At 41.6% G+C, this 17,360-nt stretch overlaps 1 protein-coding gene across 5 annotated transcripts in view; it reads left to right on the forward strand.

The window, feature by feature from the left end:
• The window catches only part of prkar1b (protein kinase, cAMP-dependent, regulatory, type I, beta), a 61,679-nt gene that overhangs the window by 30,855 nt on the left and 13,464 nt on the right, over positions 1 to 17,360 (forward strand). For all 5 annotated transcript variants that reach the window (XM_029437004.1, XM_029437006.1, XM_029437009.1 and 2 more), the window contains 3 exons: positions 6,111 to 6,172; positions 9,836 to 9,882; positions 14,071 to 14,229. In XM_029437004.1, coding sequence (XP_029292864.1) covers positions 6,111 to 6,172; positions 9,836 to 9,882; positions 14,071 to 14,229 — 268 coding nt within the window. The remainder of the gene's footprint in view (positions 1 to 6,110; positions 6,173 to 9,835; positions 9,883 to 14,070; positions 14,230 to 17,360) is intronic.

Consider the following 17,360-nt stretch of genomic DNA (forward strand, 5'->3'; position numbering starts at 1 on the left):
CCAAAGCCCAGGGCAGACGGGGAAAATGACAGTTGAGTGTTAGAAAAATGAGCGTTCTCTTTCTCCTCGCCTTGCCTTTGGCCTCCTCTCTCCTCCCACATTGTTGACCATCTCTAAGTGGTCATTGCCACCAGCCGTAAACTGTTATGTCCACCTGTAAACCTCATGGACCACCCCTGTGCTGCATGGTTGCCTGCACACTCAGTATAAGCCAGTTCACATCAGCCCTTACAAATAGTAGGATGTCGTAAAATCATTCAAAAATAAGCTCAACTTAGTACTTAAAAGGCGACTAGTGGGGAAATATTCAACAGTGTGCATAAAAAACATTATTGTAGCTTCGGAAGTTTTATATATCTGCATTTAAGTGGACAGGAAACTATGGTGCAGCCTCAAGTTACAGCCAGAAATGTGTATACTAAATGTGGCCTGCTCTATGTGAGTAAGTACTTAAGAGAGTAAGACTTTGTGATGTGCAAGAAGAACTTAGTTTACCAGAAACAAACCAACGTGTCTGTTAGTCCCAACATATATGAATGCATTTTAACATTGTAATTTCAGAATTACTGTTCCAAAAAGAGAAATGAAAACACATCTCTTCATTTGGCACCTGCTCAAGTCATTACAGCCGTTGTTTTATGAAGTATGTTGCCCTCTTGTATTGTTCAACCTCACCACCTTAGTTGTAAAAGTTGACGCCGGTTGTGATGTCATGGTAAGAGGGGATCTTTGTGATTGTGATTCTTGATTAAGTAAGACACAACACACACACTGCTCTTGTAGTTTGGAGGCCGGTGTGAAGAAATGGGCAGCAGCTAACATGGCCCGGTCCCTCCATTTTTCACTAGGCCTCTATGGAGAGACAGGGCACGCGCCAAGAGCTTTCATGTCATAAATATCCTCCCTGAATGCTTAAGTGCTGTATAATTATACCTTCTTCATCTCTCCTTTTTCTCTCTCTCACTCACTGTCATACTACTGCCTATTGTCAGCGTTGTGTGTGTGTGTGTGTGTGTCTGCATGTGAGTGTGTTTAATTGCTCATGTGTGCATACCGTTTTATGTAATTAGATAGTCTTAAAAAACAAATGTCATTGTGTCCTCACCAACAGAGCTCAGTGGGGTGAGTTGGTTGTTCCGTGTGAGTAACTTTGGCTGGTTGTGCTCAACTTTAAACTCTGAACATTAAACTGTAAACCACTTAGTCAGCCTCATAAAACTGTTTTCCATCTAACTGTGATATACCCATAATGAGTCACACAACAGGCTAATAAACAATACTCTTAACCTCCATCGTCAGTGAAAACATAAAATATGTTTTCATGCTTTTTGGTGAGTTTGCTCGTGCGTTACACATTATGCTGACTAATCACAACTCTTCCCCTGGCAGCCAAAACAAAATGCAAAACGCAATAACTTTTAATTATATGTAGATAACAGTCAGTATGTTGCATAGATTCTGTTAAACATACCAAGTCAATCAAGTGTTGGGGAGCTCAAGCCAGCAGGACTTACTCATTATTACATCGGCATGTGTAAAAGATGATCAGGTAAATAAGGGATGAAACCTTTTTACCTTTTTTCATATTTGTATATGATTCTGCCCTTGGACAGATCATTGTAACATTGTATGATATATCAGTTGATCCATGTAGAGATTAACCTTGTTCTGCATATGCAGGGAGATTAGAGTCCGGGAGCTGTTTTGGTGTCAGTTTTTGTTGAACTTTGGCTTTCCAGGTGAAAGATCAGCATGTCACCCTGTTGCCTTTGTTAACCTGCAAATTATACCAAGCAAATGTACATTTGATGTCCTCAGGCCAGTACTTATATCATGGAACTGTGCAGACTTGCAAACATAAAAAGACTATTGTTCTGATTTGCCAGAATCATCAATCTGAATTTCTATCAACTATGGCAGTGAAAATTAATCCTTCAAGCATTTATGGCATGAACACTGTGCCAGCCAAACCAGTGGCACATCGCTGCCAAGCCAAGTAAAAACGCAGAGAGCTGGGAAGTTCCAATATGCGGTGCAGTTGTTGATTGTTTTGGTTATTGCAAAACTTCTTCCACCCAGACGAGTGAGCATTGCGGATGGGCACCATTTAGGGCTTGTGTAACTCAACATTCTGCGGCCCATTAAGTTACACAAAGACATGGCGGTACACCGCACTGTTAAAGAGCCCCTTGGTGTTAATGGCATAATGGCAGTGTTGTGTGTTGAGGTAGTAATGTAAGAGATAAGACGTCTGCTGCTGAACAAATAAACAGCTGTGTTGTAGGAGAGATTAAGAGGAAGGAGGGAAGAGATGAGGGAGAAAGGCAGTCCACGCCAACTAAGAACAGCAAGCAATCCAGCTACAACAAGCAGGCCTGACTTTATTTCCTTTATGACTGAAATCCCCCAAGCTAACCACATTTTTATGGCTGCTTGAGAACAATAATAGACTGTTGCTGCGTTGTTGTGTGCATGTGTAAAAGAGAGAGAGGTGAAAGCGCACATAAGCGTTTCCATTTATTCTCGCACAAACACACACACATGCATGTATACGTGTATAAGTGGCTTGGTTAATCTGACTACACCGAAAAACACAGTTTCATGATGAGCACCACACAATGCAACGCAGGGCAATAAATAAAGGTGTCTCTTATTTCTTATTGTATCCATTTTGATTTGAATGTTTCTAGCCATAACTGCATATTTTGGCATCATCGCTCTCTTTCTCCAACCTAAAACTGCTGATTCCATGCCATTGTAGCTCCACACAAAATAGTGCCATGAAATGCGCTACACATCTATGTGACTTCATCTGGACTGTGTGTGTGTGCACAGGGGGATAGATTGTAAGAATTTCAACTAATTGGAATGATGTCAGCGAAGATAATTTGAAAATAATTAACAATTGGGCATTTATATATCCTATTTAGCATGTGTTCGCACATGCATGTTGCACATGTGTTGCAGGGAAGTATCTCCACATATCTGAACCATGACACAAGCCGCGTCTCCCTCCCGAGGGTGGAGGTGAACTTCCTAGCCCTCTCAGAGTCCGCAGGGTTCCTCTGTCTCTCGCTCTATTTCTGTCTGTCTTTGTCAGAACAGCACATCCATTGTTGGGGGGGGGGGGGGGTCCTTTAAATAAGGTCAGAGGGTCTACAGGTAGCGGAAAAGACAAGATTAATCACTTCATCTGGGCTATACAGGGAGGGGGCGATAGACCGAAGAGATGAGAGAAATAGGTGGGCCAGCGAGAGAATTAGAGGGAAGAAAGGGGTAATTGAGAGGGGGGAGGAAGAGAAAAAGTGATAGAGAGCAGACAGGGAGGAAGTTGGGGATGAAGAAAGGGAAAGAGAGACAGGTAGAGACGAGGGGAAGTAATTACGTGCATAAGTGTCATTGTTGAGCTCACTGATGCATTGAGCGAGAGGCAGAGCATGGAAAGAGAGAGGTGGTCAAGGGTAATTACCTAACCACGGGTTTGCTGGCCTTTGATCCTGTGGACCAATTTCCAATCCGGCACCTACACCCTCTCCTTACCCACTTCCACTCTGTTTGCTCATTCACACGGAGGGTCCGCCATATTTTGTGTCATTTGAAACCAATTAGTAGAAGGGGAGTAGAAGTACGGTATGCAACCGTCCAACAGCGAGTCTGCGTTCATGCTGACTAAACCAGCTGCCCTTACTGACCCCGTGCAACGTCATTTTGTGTGCGTCATGCAAATGTTTACGAGTAAACTGCGCAAACTGAGATGGACATTTATTATTGTCATGCAGACGCTAACAACTCAAACGTTATATTGAATTTAGGCTTGAATATACCCTTCTCTCTTGTTCATTCGATTGTAAAGTGTTACATTTGCAGGGACTGTTGCAAAAACCAAGCAGCTCATAAACAGTTCAAAATGAGAAGATGTCAAAGTAAAAGAAAATAAATTATTTATTTTTTGTTGTTTTTCTTCCCGAGAGATGCTGATAAGAAACCATGGTTACAAAACGTTACGACAGTTCCTGTTTCTGCCGGAGAGAGGGTTGTTGAAATTGAGCCTATGTGTCATCATCATCAACGGAATCATCACCACAATGAAAGGGCTCATGCTAAAGTATGTCTTGAGCTAGATAGCATTGAAATGTCACACAACAGGTATAAAGATGCTTAAAAGTGACTTTCCCTTGGTATTCTTAACTATGTTTTCATGTTGAATTGGTTTTCCGTGTTGAATCTTTTCTTTTTTTCCCCTTCTAATTATTTTCCTAGAATACACATTAGTTATGCATGACCATATCCCTGAACAAACAGACTCCTTGCCGGGCGCAGGTGGTCACAGATGTGAGGAGAGTTGAGGGCAGTCTTGCAGATGTTGCTCTGACTAATCACCATCAAAGCGAAACGAGTTCGTGTGTCATGTGAGAGTGCCAGTGTGCGTGTTGTCCTCGCGAATGTTTGTGCATAAATATGTTGTTTTACTTACAAGTGCGTGTGAGTGTGTTCATTGCCCAACCGAGTGTACCGGTTGCATCCATGGTACCACTAGCAGGTTGCGTTGTATATGAGAGTTACTTAAGTGTGTCTGTGCATCTTTTAGCTCGTGCTTTTACACTTCAAAGAGAAAGTGTGTTTTCTTTGCACACGAGTGTGTGTGAGTCAGTGGCCAGCTGCATCGCACCGGGCCTACCTGTGGTTGTCGTTGGACCAAATCCACCTTCTTAAGTCTGCTTTTTATTCAGTGTCACATAAACAAATACCAGCAGAGTCCGTTCACTTCCAAACCACTCAATAACATCCTCAGATCCCCCCCCCCCCCCCCCCCCAACATCTGTTGACCTGCAGTTTCTTTTTGCCGGGGAGGATCATGTAAAGCAACACTTTTATGTCTGTAGTGTGCAGCAAGGTATGTTTGACTGCGTAAGCCTTTTCATTTGAAAGTGCTGTCTAGTGTACAGACATATTCAACACCCACACATTATTTTGTACAAACCTGCGTGTTTTCATAGGCAATATATACTCAGACGCAGACACATCGGTGCAAACACACACATTCAGTGACACACACACACACACGTATTCGAGAACGGGCTCAAACTTGCCCCACATTCACTCAGCAGGTCTTGTATGTCTTTGATATGCCTGACCCTCTTATTGTTTTTTCTATATTTCTCTATAAGACGGGTGGTATGCAACTGATTAGATAGATAAATATACCCTGAAGGAGAGACAGGCGGAGAGGAGGAGAGGAAGGATACAGAGTTTTCTCTTGTCCCAACACATCTCAGCAGCGGAACTTTAATCTGCTGAGGCTTCATGCATTTAAACGGCCTGATTAGGAACAGTCTAACAGGCGCTTTCCCTGCCGGGCTGAAACAGAAATTAAGTGCTTAGGCACAGCCATCGTTTTGTTTGTTTTCTCAGCGCCTCTTTCAAAAGATACACTCAGAGATGCAGGCTTTGATCATGTGCTAAAGCAACACAGGGTCATGTTTAGGCCTATGTGCAGTACTATGTAAAAATGCAGAGAACATGGCTGAAGCTTTGCGACGCTGTTTTATGCGATGGTAATCATCTCTTATGTTTGGCACTTACATTTAACAAAGTGCAATCTAAACCCCCGGTACTAATAAGTAGCAATAATGCCATTGTCGAAGAAAACAAGGTGTTGAACATGTGTTTTTCTTTAGCTTCATGATGAAAGCGGTGGATTTGTTAGAGTAAACCACATGTGTTCTTTTTTGGCATACGTTTGTTCGTTATGGTGGTTTTAACGGAAAACAGTGGGTGTTTGTTTGGATGTGGATGATGATGAAGAAGTCAAGTTTGTGTGTGTTGGGGTCATCCAAAGTTCTCAGGCCTGTCTCTTTAGCTATGCTACCGGTTGATAGAGTTTATACAGTGGTTGATCTGTGTTTCCCATTATGCCATTCTTCCACGCCACAAACTTGTGTGTGTGTGTGTGTGTGTGTGTGTGTGTGTGTGTGTCTGAGTGAGTGAGTGAGTAAAGAATTCAGAACAACTGTGAGGTAATTCCCCGTAATAGCAGGTACTGTATGTTGGTAATAACTGTGTTCTCCCTCCCGCCTTCCTTCTCCCTCTCTCGTCTGTTTCTCCTTTAGTGACATATTTGATGCCATGTTCCCAGTCACCCACATCGCGGGGGAAACAGTCATCCAGCAAGGTATGTGTCACTGTTTTGTTTAGATGAATTGAATCATGTGTAAACTGTGAAGTATCACAACTTGAATTTCATTCATTATTTATCCTAGAAAACTGGGATGTTAGTAATGTTGGAACTGCCTTTGTTTCTTAGAGTACTGCATTTGAAAACAGCTGATGATCATAATCACGTAATTGCAGAATAAACTAGAAGGGCGCTCGGAGGCCATAGTCCAGTCTTCTATCTGCAAGTGCAACCACTATATATGTGTGGCTATTAGAATGATGTAAAACTATGGTTGATCTTTTCCAAAATGTTAATGGTTCTTCCTTGGCCCATGCTACTCCCTTCCACCAACTTTCATGAAAATCGGTCCAGTAGTAGTTTCATAATCCTGCTAACAAACAAACAAACAAACAAACAACCCAACCTCCGTGGTGCAAGAGATATATGAAAATACTAAGAGTACCATGCAGATGGGTGAAGTGAATTCCAAGGTCAGGAAAATACCAAACGGTCAGAGCGTTGCCTGCACTGGTAGTTGCGTCCCCTGGAAAATAGGGCCCTTTATCTAAAAGAATGCATCTATTAGACTTCCACTGCTCACGTTCATTTCGTCCTACCACTCCCCTGTTCCCTCCCTTTTCCTCTCTTTGCCCCACTCATACATTCCCCCAGTCTGTACCAGATGTCAGGTCCCTCTCTTCCGCCTAACCACAGTCGTCAAAGCCTTCACTCTAGACATCCCGGGACTTTGACAGAAAACAGAGCTTAACAGGGCCAGACTGTATTTTTCCAGAACCCCCCACTCAAACTCCTATCAAACGCAGACACAGACACATTTAATCACATATTTAAAACACTGAAAACACATATTGTCACAGACAAATGCCCGATTTCAGATAATACTATGTTCACACCTGCATAAAATCACATAGGTTACCCTTGTGGAGCGGGCTATACAAACACACACTCTCTTAGACATTAAGTGAAGGCAAACTATCGGCTTTCGGACACACACTTGCTCTGTCACTCCCGCCTACTCTAAGACAGCATCCAGGAGTATATCAGTCCAAATTTGGTGATAATAAGTCTAGCTAACTTTGCAAGGCCCCCAAGTCCCAGACAGCCCATTGTTATATACACTATAGAGTGTGGTATACAGTATATACGGAGCTGATGTCATTGCTAATGTCTGGACTGCTGTACAGCTTTAAAAAATAAAACCCTCCCCTGCTACTGGCCCATCACACAGTATTTAGACACAGCGAGGAGTTATCGACTGTTTGGCTCGAGTGGTATTTAAACAAAGGTAAAATTTACTCTATCATAACATAAATAACAAATTGAATGAATAACAAATTTCAGTATAGAGGTATTTTCATTGTAATCTATTGTCTAATGTGATATATCAAGTTAATTTGATCTGCTGTTTCTGACATATAGTTTATCTAATTGTGCAGTTGTCAGCGATTGGTTCTTGGGTAAAATTTGGTCAAAGAAACCTTTTATGCATGAGTCCAAATTTGAAATAACAAATTCTAACATGAAATCAATTTTTGAAAGATGGACATGTTTAGCTTAATAGTGCAACAAGCAGCATTGTGGGTACAAAACACCTTAGAGGCCAAGGATGTTACCCATGTTTTCCTTTTGAGCAAAGCTAAAGAACCTTAACAGTGTTAACGTCAATTAGCTTGTGTTGACACGAGGCAACACTGAGTACACCGGCCTGCCTGTGTGTGTGTGTGTGTGTGTGCGTGTGCGTGTGGTTGTGTGGGTTTGTGTGTGTGGCTATGTGTTCGTGCACGTTTTGGTCAAATATTTGCCTGCACTCTCAGGCACAGGGGGATTGGAAGGGCGCAAAACAAAGACTTGAGCACCAAAGTGATAAAAGACAGGAAGAGGAGAAGAAAAGAAAGACAGAGCGAGAGGGAATTGAAAGAGAGATAGATGAGATGAAAGCGAGAGAGAGAGGGAGGGCCAGGTTGCAGCAGGTTGTGTGTGTGTGAGTGTGTGTGTGTGTGTGTGTGTGTGTGTGTGTGTGTGTGTGTGTGTGTGTGTGTGTGTGTGTGTGTCTGAGGTCTCCACTGGGACAGACCATCAGACAGACAAGGAGCGTTTTGTGTGACAAATAGAGCTGTATGATTAACGAGCACTCTCTACTCAGTATTAATTAGCCGTGTGAACTCTTGTGAACTTTACACACAGGGCTCTCTCAGCCTTTCAACTCTTCAGGTGAACATACACACCCTCGCGAAATGCATACACACGCATACTTTTGTCATGTGTACTCATGCATCATCACCCTCTTGTAACTCTGAATGGAGATGCATTTGTATCTTATTGTAAGAGGTAGCTGCAGGGAGAGCCTCACAGTGCTCTCGTATGTGGCTGTCAATCCTTTTTCATAATTTCCCCTGAGCCCCATGTAACGGATACCATAATTAAAGGAACACTTCACCATTTTTCAACCTTATCTCCAGACTAGATGCTTTTAGTGGACATCAACCAACCAGATCCCATGCCTCGCTTCAAGGGTTAGGGTTCGCTTTGAAAGCACAGCATGCCACTGTCAACGACACAGCAGGGAACCAGTCAGTACCGGACAACATTTTGAGTTGCCAGCCATGCACATTTGATAGTTACTCAGCAATTAGTTGCAGTGGACCAAGCCAGTGAGAAATTGAGGAAACACAACAAACAAATGGACATCATTTCGGCTGGAGCCAATGAAGCTGATAAAGTATGATGTATTCTTACTAAAATTGTAGCCACAGTTGCGGCATTCCCCCCCGACATGTCTTTTCTGCTGGTGCAACCCCTTGAGACATACTTAAAGGAATAGATTTACATTTTTGGGAGTTTTGGCTCCAGTTGTATTTTTACTGTACATACATGAGAGTGGTATTGATCTTCTCATCTAACTCTCAGCAAGAAATACAAATTCTGAACTAAGTTTTCATCTATCTAACAATTTTCTGTGGTGTGTAATGAGCATTATAGCCTCATATTCTCTTTGTGTTGAAAGAAATCTCAATAGGACTACTGATTACTGATAAAAATGTGCATATTCTATGTAGAGTAGCAATGTCTCAAACAGAATGAATTAGCTGACGTCTGTACGTAGTTGCATACAGAACTATGAATCTCTCTGTACTTTGTATCGTACTAAGGTGTTGTCACTCTGCATGCTCAGGCACCTTCTGTTTCAGAGTTTCCACAATTAAGCTACACAAGCAGCAGTTATGAGCACCGCTGTTGGCTAGCGAGAGCCCTATTTCATCGAGATATTGGCAGGCCCGCTGAAATATGCCTTCTGGAGGCGGCATCTTTCATTTAATTTGCAATTTATAAAGACCAGCAGAAAAATGATAACAAGACAAGTAATTCAGAATTTCTATTAAGGACAAGGGATGGAAGTCGCCAAGTTTATCTAGAAGTTTCAGGACTTCTTTTGTTCTTCAGCTCACAGAAAGTGGTATTCCAAGTGTTTGGCAAATGATTTTATTCTGTTAATGCACCGATTTGTGTTTAATGGTTTAAAAATCCTTGTTTGAGAACTTAAGCAGGAGGTGGAAGTAATAGGAAGTGTAAGCTTTCCTGTTGGCTCCAGGTACTTGTCCTGCTTTTTTCCCTGCTCTCTCACAAACTCCTGTTTTTCTTCTTGTCTGTCCCCTCCAGGCGATGAAGGAGACAACTTCTATGTGATTGACCAAGGTGAAGTAGACGTAAGTGGCCAACATAGAGACACAAGCACACACACAAAAATACTCAATTCTCAATTCATTGTAAATTGTCTTGTTGTCTCCAAAGCACATCCTTATAAACAAAGGGGATTCCAGTATGCAGCGTTACAATATTAGCTTTTATTTAACTGTTTTAAAGGTAGACCATCAGAAGAATTTTCACTCAGTGGGATAACCCAGCCTTCATGTTGAGACAATGTTTCCCTCTAACAATGGACAAGTTGTATTGGATTGCCCTCATGTTTTGTTCTCTTGAAAGTTGGGTTCCACTCCGATGGCAATCTGAACATGGCGCTAGAGGGACCAGCGCACTGTGAAGGCAACACAACTGAGAACTGTCTTTTGTCTTAGCAAGCGTGACGCAGAGCGATAGAGTTAAGTGGAGAGATTAAACAGGAGCTGACGGAAAGTTAAACAGGAAGTGACCTTATCGGCTTACAGGGGTGAGCACAGGCACAGTGGGTAAGAGGAGAGAAGCAGGTTGGCAAGCTTGGCCGGGTGCGCCGATAAAGTCGTCCCACCTGAGAGACAGAGAGAAGGGAGTTTATATCTACTGAGATGGTGCCTCGATAGAAAGACTGCATGACACTAACTGTTACCAAACTTTGTTGCATTGACTTCCATTGTTTCGTCAAATATGATTAGATAAGTTATGAGGCCTATTTCTATATTCTGGTGTAACAGTAATGGGCCATGATTGTTTTCCACAGAAAGGTAGCTGTTTGCACATCCATTCCTATATTTAGACGAGCTACAAGATAGGACATTCAGTAAAGGAAAAAGATGAGAATAGCCGCACTCTGGATTATATCTCCTCAACTTTATTACACTGAACAGGTCCACGTTTTTTGCCTGATGAAACGTTGCCTGTTTAGTCTAATTAACTGTTATGTTCACATTTACATGTGCATTTGTCATTTAGCAGATGAAATAGGTAGTCTTGTGTAAGATCTGATGTTCAGTTTGTGATCATTTTTACTTTCTCAAGACTTAGTTGGAAACATTGTTTTTGTCTTCACCACTAATCTTACAGTCTGTGGCTTTTTTTTTTTTTAAACCAGGCAGTGTGTGTGTTGAAACCACTTGGTCTAGTTGGGTGTAACAGCTTTTCCTTTTACCACAAGTTGGTTCTTTAAATCAGACCGTAAGTTTGGGAATTTGTGTTACTTGCAGTAGCGACATATAGGCTGATATTTGATATTTATGTATTTCTTTCTCCTATTTTCCATAATACTGTCTTTTTATTATTTATATTAGATTCACAGTTAGTCTGGAACTCAGTCCAGCACCTGCAGCATTGCTTTGTGTCTTTATCGTCTGGCCTGCTCAGGGCTTGGACTTCAACCTCTTTCTATCTGCCAACAGTGAATCTTAGGCTTCTGCTCCCACAGCCAGGATCCTATAATTCTGCACCCAAATTGGTGGAAGACCCCTATCCTTGATCTCCCTCCCCCCCCCGTGCTCATTTGTGTCTCTGTCACCTCTCCCTACAATCCACCCCTCTATCTCTGCAGTCAGCTGCTGCCTCCAAGCCACAACTCAGGCACTAAACTACTTGAAGCTCAGTGGCGAGGTTATTAAAATGTGGAGATGTCTCTCATTAGACAGGGGTGTAAATCTGTTGGCATCCCGTAAACTGCCTGAAAGCTGACAACCACTGCCACTGATGTAAACACCCCTCCATGTCTCCACACAAATGTCTTCACTTACACACATTGGCCTGTATTTATATGGGTGCACCACAAAGGAAATTAAAGCTTTCATTTCAAAATGCGAGATGATCTTGTTATAAAAAAATGCTATTTGTAATTAAATGTTGAGTATCTGGAAACTCTTGACTTCAAGTATATATAGAATAGAATATATAAGCAGTATACTAACATTTAATAACCCACTTAATAATTTATAACCCGCTATAATGTAGTTCTGAGCCGATAAAATAGTTTATTACTGTATCTATAAATAATTATAACTCCTCCTGCGGGCACCCATAGCTCTTGACTGGTGTATAAAGAGATAATAAATGACAAAATAGTAAAACACAGTTGTAATTATATAAAATAGATAAAATGTACACAAATGCTGCAGATTATTAAGCACTTTAAAATCTTTATATCTGCTTAAAAATACATTATAGTGTGTTATAAACCATATAATAAATGTTAATATACTGCTACTAAATTATTTATAAGGGACTCAAAGTGTTACAAATGATCTTTTAATCAAAGGTGATTATATCTGACAATTGTTTGAGTAAAGGTTATTGATAATTGACCTAAGTACGTTTACCTTAATGCAAGCAGTTATGCATATTTTATTATTATTTGGACTGTCAATCGATTAAAATATTTAATTGCGATTAATTTAAAATAAATTATTTCAAAATTTGCTTTGATACATTTTTTTCGCATTAGTATTTTAATGTAAGGTTTATAAGCTGCTTAACAGCTAGTATTAGGAAGTTTAACAGGTCATAATTCCCTCTCTATTATCTATTTTATATTGCTGTGAAAACATTTTCAACCAACTGTATTTATTCAAGTTTCTCGCCAAAAACGACATTTTTAGAAGATTACATTTGAACACATCATTAAAACGTTATAATTTACCTTCGCCCAACACTTATTTTTACTGAATAGAGGCTGAACACATCATAATGAAATTCAATGGAACCTCGCTCCAAGCAGGACTGTGCTGCTCAACACAGATGTGTTGTTCACAACGTAGCATTATCAGGGAAAAAACAGGGTGCTTCATAACACAGCCTACGTTAATGCATCAAAATTATTATTATTATAAAAGTATATATGGCATTACGGAATAAAATAGAAAATTGCTGCTAAATAGACAACAAATAGAGACAGACCCTTTCTCACACATTTACGTAGCCCATGGGGGATGCACAGAGAAACACTCTCCAAGTAGTCTAACTACAAACAAAAATACATAGCAACACTGCCTGCTCATCAACCTTCCAGGACTTTTGATTTGTTGCTTCTTAATTACCACCAGGCACACACAGTTTGCTGCAGATATTCCCATGTTGAAAATTCAGTGACAGCTGTGCGACAGCAAACATGGTTCAAGACTTGAATTGTTTCATTATGAACTCCATTTAACCTTACGCACAGTGCTGACTCGGTACAGTACAAGTGTTTCCAATTTCCGTCCTTACGTACCAACTTTTCAGCAAGTTTTTGCTCCAGCTTTACTCTTGCATACCTGATCCAGTTAGGACATAATGCTTTGATTGTTTGACCATTTGAAACAACTCTACCTGACCAGGAGCTGCAAGAAAGTGTGTGTGGAACTTTATGGGATCAGATGTACAACAATGAAGACCGAACAAAGACTTGCAGGTCATGAGATACTTGAGGAGTGGAACAAAATATTACCTGTACTGTTTGCTCTGATGTAACAATTTTGAAACACTCATATGATTGTTCTTCTAAGATTGACGTAACCGTAGCGAGAACTCTGCGTCTCTTTGAAGCCACACCAGTTTATAGTGAAGGATGAGTCCCCTGTGGTCTACACTAAGCCTGGATAATGGCTTGCAACAATTCTGGCAATTCACAGCCACCGGAGGGACAAACCCTCCCTCTCTCCCTCTCCTTTCTCTCCGTGTTATTAAGTCAACAAGATAGTGGATAGTGTGTCGACAGGTGAAACCGTAACGGCCCCAGAGACAGCCTGAATGAGTCTCAATGAGGTTGTATTGTCTGTAGAGCTATAGTGGCTGGCCTAAATAGAGCTGTGCATGTGTGTGCGTGTAAGTGGACTAGCATGTGAATACCTATACGGAGTAGACCCACAAAGTCTACCACGGCTCTCTGTCCTCCATCACTCCCAAATCAAAGGGAAGGTCCTAACAAGACAGGACGGAGGAAATAAAAGGGATGGATGGAGAGATAGGAGGGATAGAGGGCCTTTTAGAGTGTCTCATTTGGCGGCTTAGTGAGGGTCAAATGCTCAGGGACAAGCCTAGTGAGCATATCAAACGGCCAGGAAACTGAGGAGAGGTAGAGGGGCAGAAGAAGGTGGGGAAGTTGTCTCAGGATGGGTAACATTTTCACAGTCTACCCAGCAATGATTGACATTCTTCAGAATCATTTAAGCTTAAAAGATATAACACTCTCTCCATCACTCTGTTTCTTCTTCTGTCTGCAGGTGTATGTGAACGGGGAGTGGGTGACCAGTATTGGAGAAGGAGGTAGTTTTGGAGAGCTGGCCCTGATCTATGGGACTCCGAGAGCTGCCACCGTCAAGGCCAAGACTGATCTTAAACTGTGGGGCATCGACCGAGACAGCTACCGGCGCATCCTCATGGTACCAACTTTCACACACTGACTAACTCTACTTCAGAATACACTTTGAGTTTAGTTGAAGCTCCACAAACTAATGCCCGGGCTAATAGTCTGTCGCAAACTGTTTCGGTAGCCATTATTTGAAGTTTACATTAAAAGTGCCCTGTGGAGTTTTCTTGTAGACAAACAAAAGTTCTGTTTACATTCAGTGTTACACACCAAATTGCGCTCCAACAAAAATATTGATTATATTTCCTTCCTCATAAAACATTTGCTATGCAAATTCCATTGTTTACATCCATGTTTACTAGCTTGCAGTCGTCTTCTTCCCTGTCGGTGCTGGTGCATTACAGATTATGTTGGTTGTTGTCGTCAGCTGCACGTGCACAAGATAAACAACATGGAGACCCACTAAAGAAAAACAGCTCCATAGCGCTTCTAGAGGTCAGAAATTCCACAGGGGACCTTTAATTCTGCGGCCATTAAATGTTTGAAAGGTTGAGGATGTGTAATTAAAATGAAGGCACAAACAAATTCACATCTATCAGGCTGCAGTGAGACCAGTCCAACACCTGCCAACCTGCACCAAAGATGGGAAGAAAAAGTAATAGCAGTAGCAGCCATATCAGTGTTGCCACCTACAGGCAAAGAAAGTATTAATGTGTCATATTTATCTCCAGTGGATGTCACACACACACACACACACACACACACACACACACACACACACACACACACACACACACACACACACACACACACACACACACACACACACACACACTTATGTAACAATTGTATTATAGTAGACTCTCTATACTCTACTCCTTCACTTGCAATATCTTCTCCCACTCAACCACTTGATACTCCTTAAACACCTAAAACTGTTTCTTTCATTTTAATACTTATTATACACATATACACACACAAACCACCTACACCTCCGGGTGTATCCTCCCCTTTTAATGTCTTTCTAGATCTGTTGCTAGACGAAGAAAGTGAAAAAACAGAGGGCTGTGGAGGAGAGAGAGGGTCAACCATAATGCCTCGACACACACTTCCAGCTCCAGGAGCTTATCTAGCAGGAATGTCTAAATGTTTAAATTTGAAACACAAGGTGATCTGCCCTAGCTGTCATATTTATCTCCAGTGGATGTTAAATACTCAAATAGAAATACAATTCATCTTGCTTTTGAATCACACACACACACACACACACACACACACACACACACACACACACACACACACACACACCGGTGCTGTTAGAATGACTAATAACTGTCTCCATGCCCAACTAAAACTTCCTAAGATATTCCTAACACCTTACTCCAAATAAAGTAGATATGCTCCAATTAACCTTCCAAACACCCATGTGCCCATAAGCCTTCATCTCTGCTTTGTTTCAAACATTTTGAACCCACAGGGATGGAAGAAGGTCTGTGTTTGGACCTTCCAGCTCAATGTAAAGTTGGCACTGGCCTGCCCAGCACTCATGTCACCTCTTAAGCACATAGTTTAACTGAGGGCACAGTCTGCCCTGGTAACCTTTCTTTGAGGGAATTCTCTCTCTCTCTCTCTCTCTCTCTCTCTCTCTCTCGCTCTCTCTCTCTCCAGCTCTCATTCCTTCGCTCCTTCCAGCAGCAGCAGGAGGGGAGAAGGGGTGAAACTGAATTGAATTATGTGAACCTGTAGTTAATTATTGCTGTCAATGATTTGTAAAGCTGTTTTTATAAAGTCTGGTATTCTGGCAACGTCTTAGGCCAACACAATGAGCATTCTCCGTGTGTCTAAGTATGTGTGTGTGTGTTTCCCAGTAAAATTATGCTGAGTGCTTGTATCTGCAGCTAGTTAGTCAGGAGCTCGGGAAGGTGTGCTGCAGCTACCGTCAGTTTCATTGTTTGCACATCTGCTTCTGTCCTGTCCAGCCTCTCTGCTGGATCTCCACATAGTCTAATTAATAACTTGACCGAGCAGTTTTACGACAGCAGTAACCAGAGGCATTATGTTTTCGGTTTCGAGTCCGTATGAGCGTCCCATTCTCGTGAACGCGATATCTCAGGAACGCCTGGAGGGAATTTTGGGAAATTTGGCACAAACGTCTACTTGGACTCAAAGATGAACTGATTAGCATGTGATGGGCAAAGGCCAAGGTTATTGTGAACTCACAAAACACATTTGGCTATAACTCAAAAATGCAAATTGTGAAAATTTTACAATTTTATTTTAACTGCAACATGACTTGACCATGAGTTGGTGCAGGCATACAACAGCACGGCAGTAATTCTAGTTCACAATTATTTTATATTTCATAGACTAATTAATTAATCGAGATTAATCGACAATGAAAATAATAGTTAATTCCAGCCTTATTTTAGAGCATGTACATGTTTGCATATCACCTGTAGATGATATTACCCTGGGACTTGTGCCATCACCCTATTGGAAAACATGACACTTACCCATGCCTGGTCTTGAAGCAGTTAAACCACTGAGCATGCCGATAACAATGTGAACATGTCCGTTATCTTGTCACGAAAAATCTGAACCAAAGCTTACCCCCGACCTCCTCCTCTCCTCGGTATCCAGGAGTGCATTTAGTAAACAATGTCATACCATTCCCTGTGATTAACACACTCTCTCTATTGTGTTGCCGCCAGTCATACAATACCCACCTTGTTGTGTCATCTAAGTCTTTAAACACGCACAGCTACAGACAAAAAGCCATTAACAAACTGACAGACCACTGTCAACAAACAGAACACAGGCCGAAAGGAGACAAGGAGAAATGATACCAAGAAATGAGGAGGGAAGTGGGGGGTGTATGTGTTTCGCATTGGACGGAGATGAAGGTGATGGTGATGGGGCGTAAGGTACGCTTGGTTTAGTCTGGCTTCGCTCCACACCTCAACTTCTTTTGATGATTTTACCTCAAAGACAGCGAGCAGACACAGAGGCTGGTTCATCTTTAACCACGGGAGGAGCGAACACATTATGGCCAACAGGAGTAGGGGAGTTTTGTACATGAAACATGTGCTCAGGCCCTCCCACGAAGAAAGAAAGGATAAGGATGAAGACAGATACAAAAAAAAAGATGTGCACCAACAAAATAAATGATGACATTTTAGAATCAGACATTTTGAAAAGTATCAT

This window comes from Cottoperca gobio, chromosome 8, assembly GCF_900634415.1.
Source record: "Cottoperca gobio chromosome 8, fCotGob3.1, whole genome shotgun sequence".
NCBI lineage: Eukaryota > Metazoa > Chordata > Actinopteri > Perciformes > Bovichtidae > Cottoperca > Cottoperca gobio.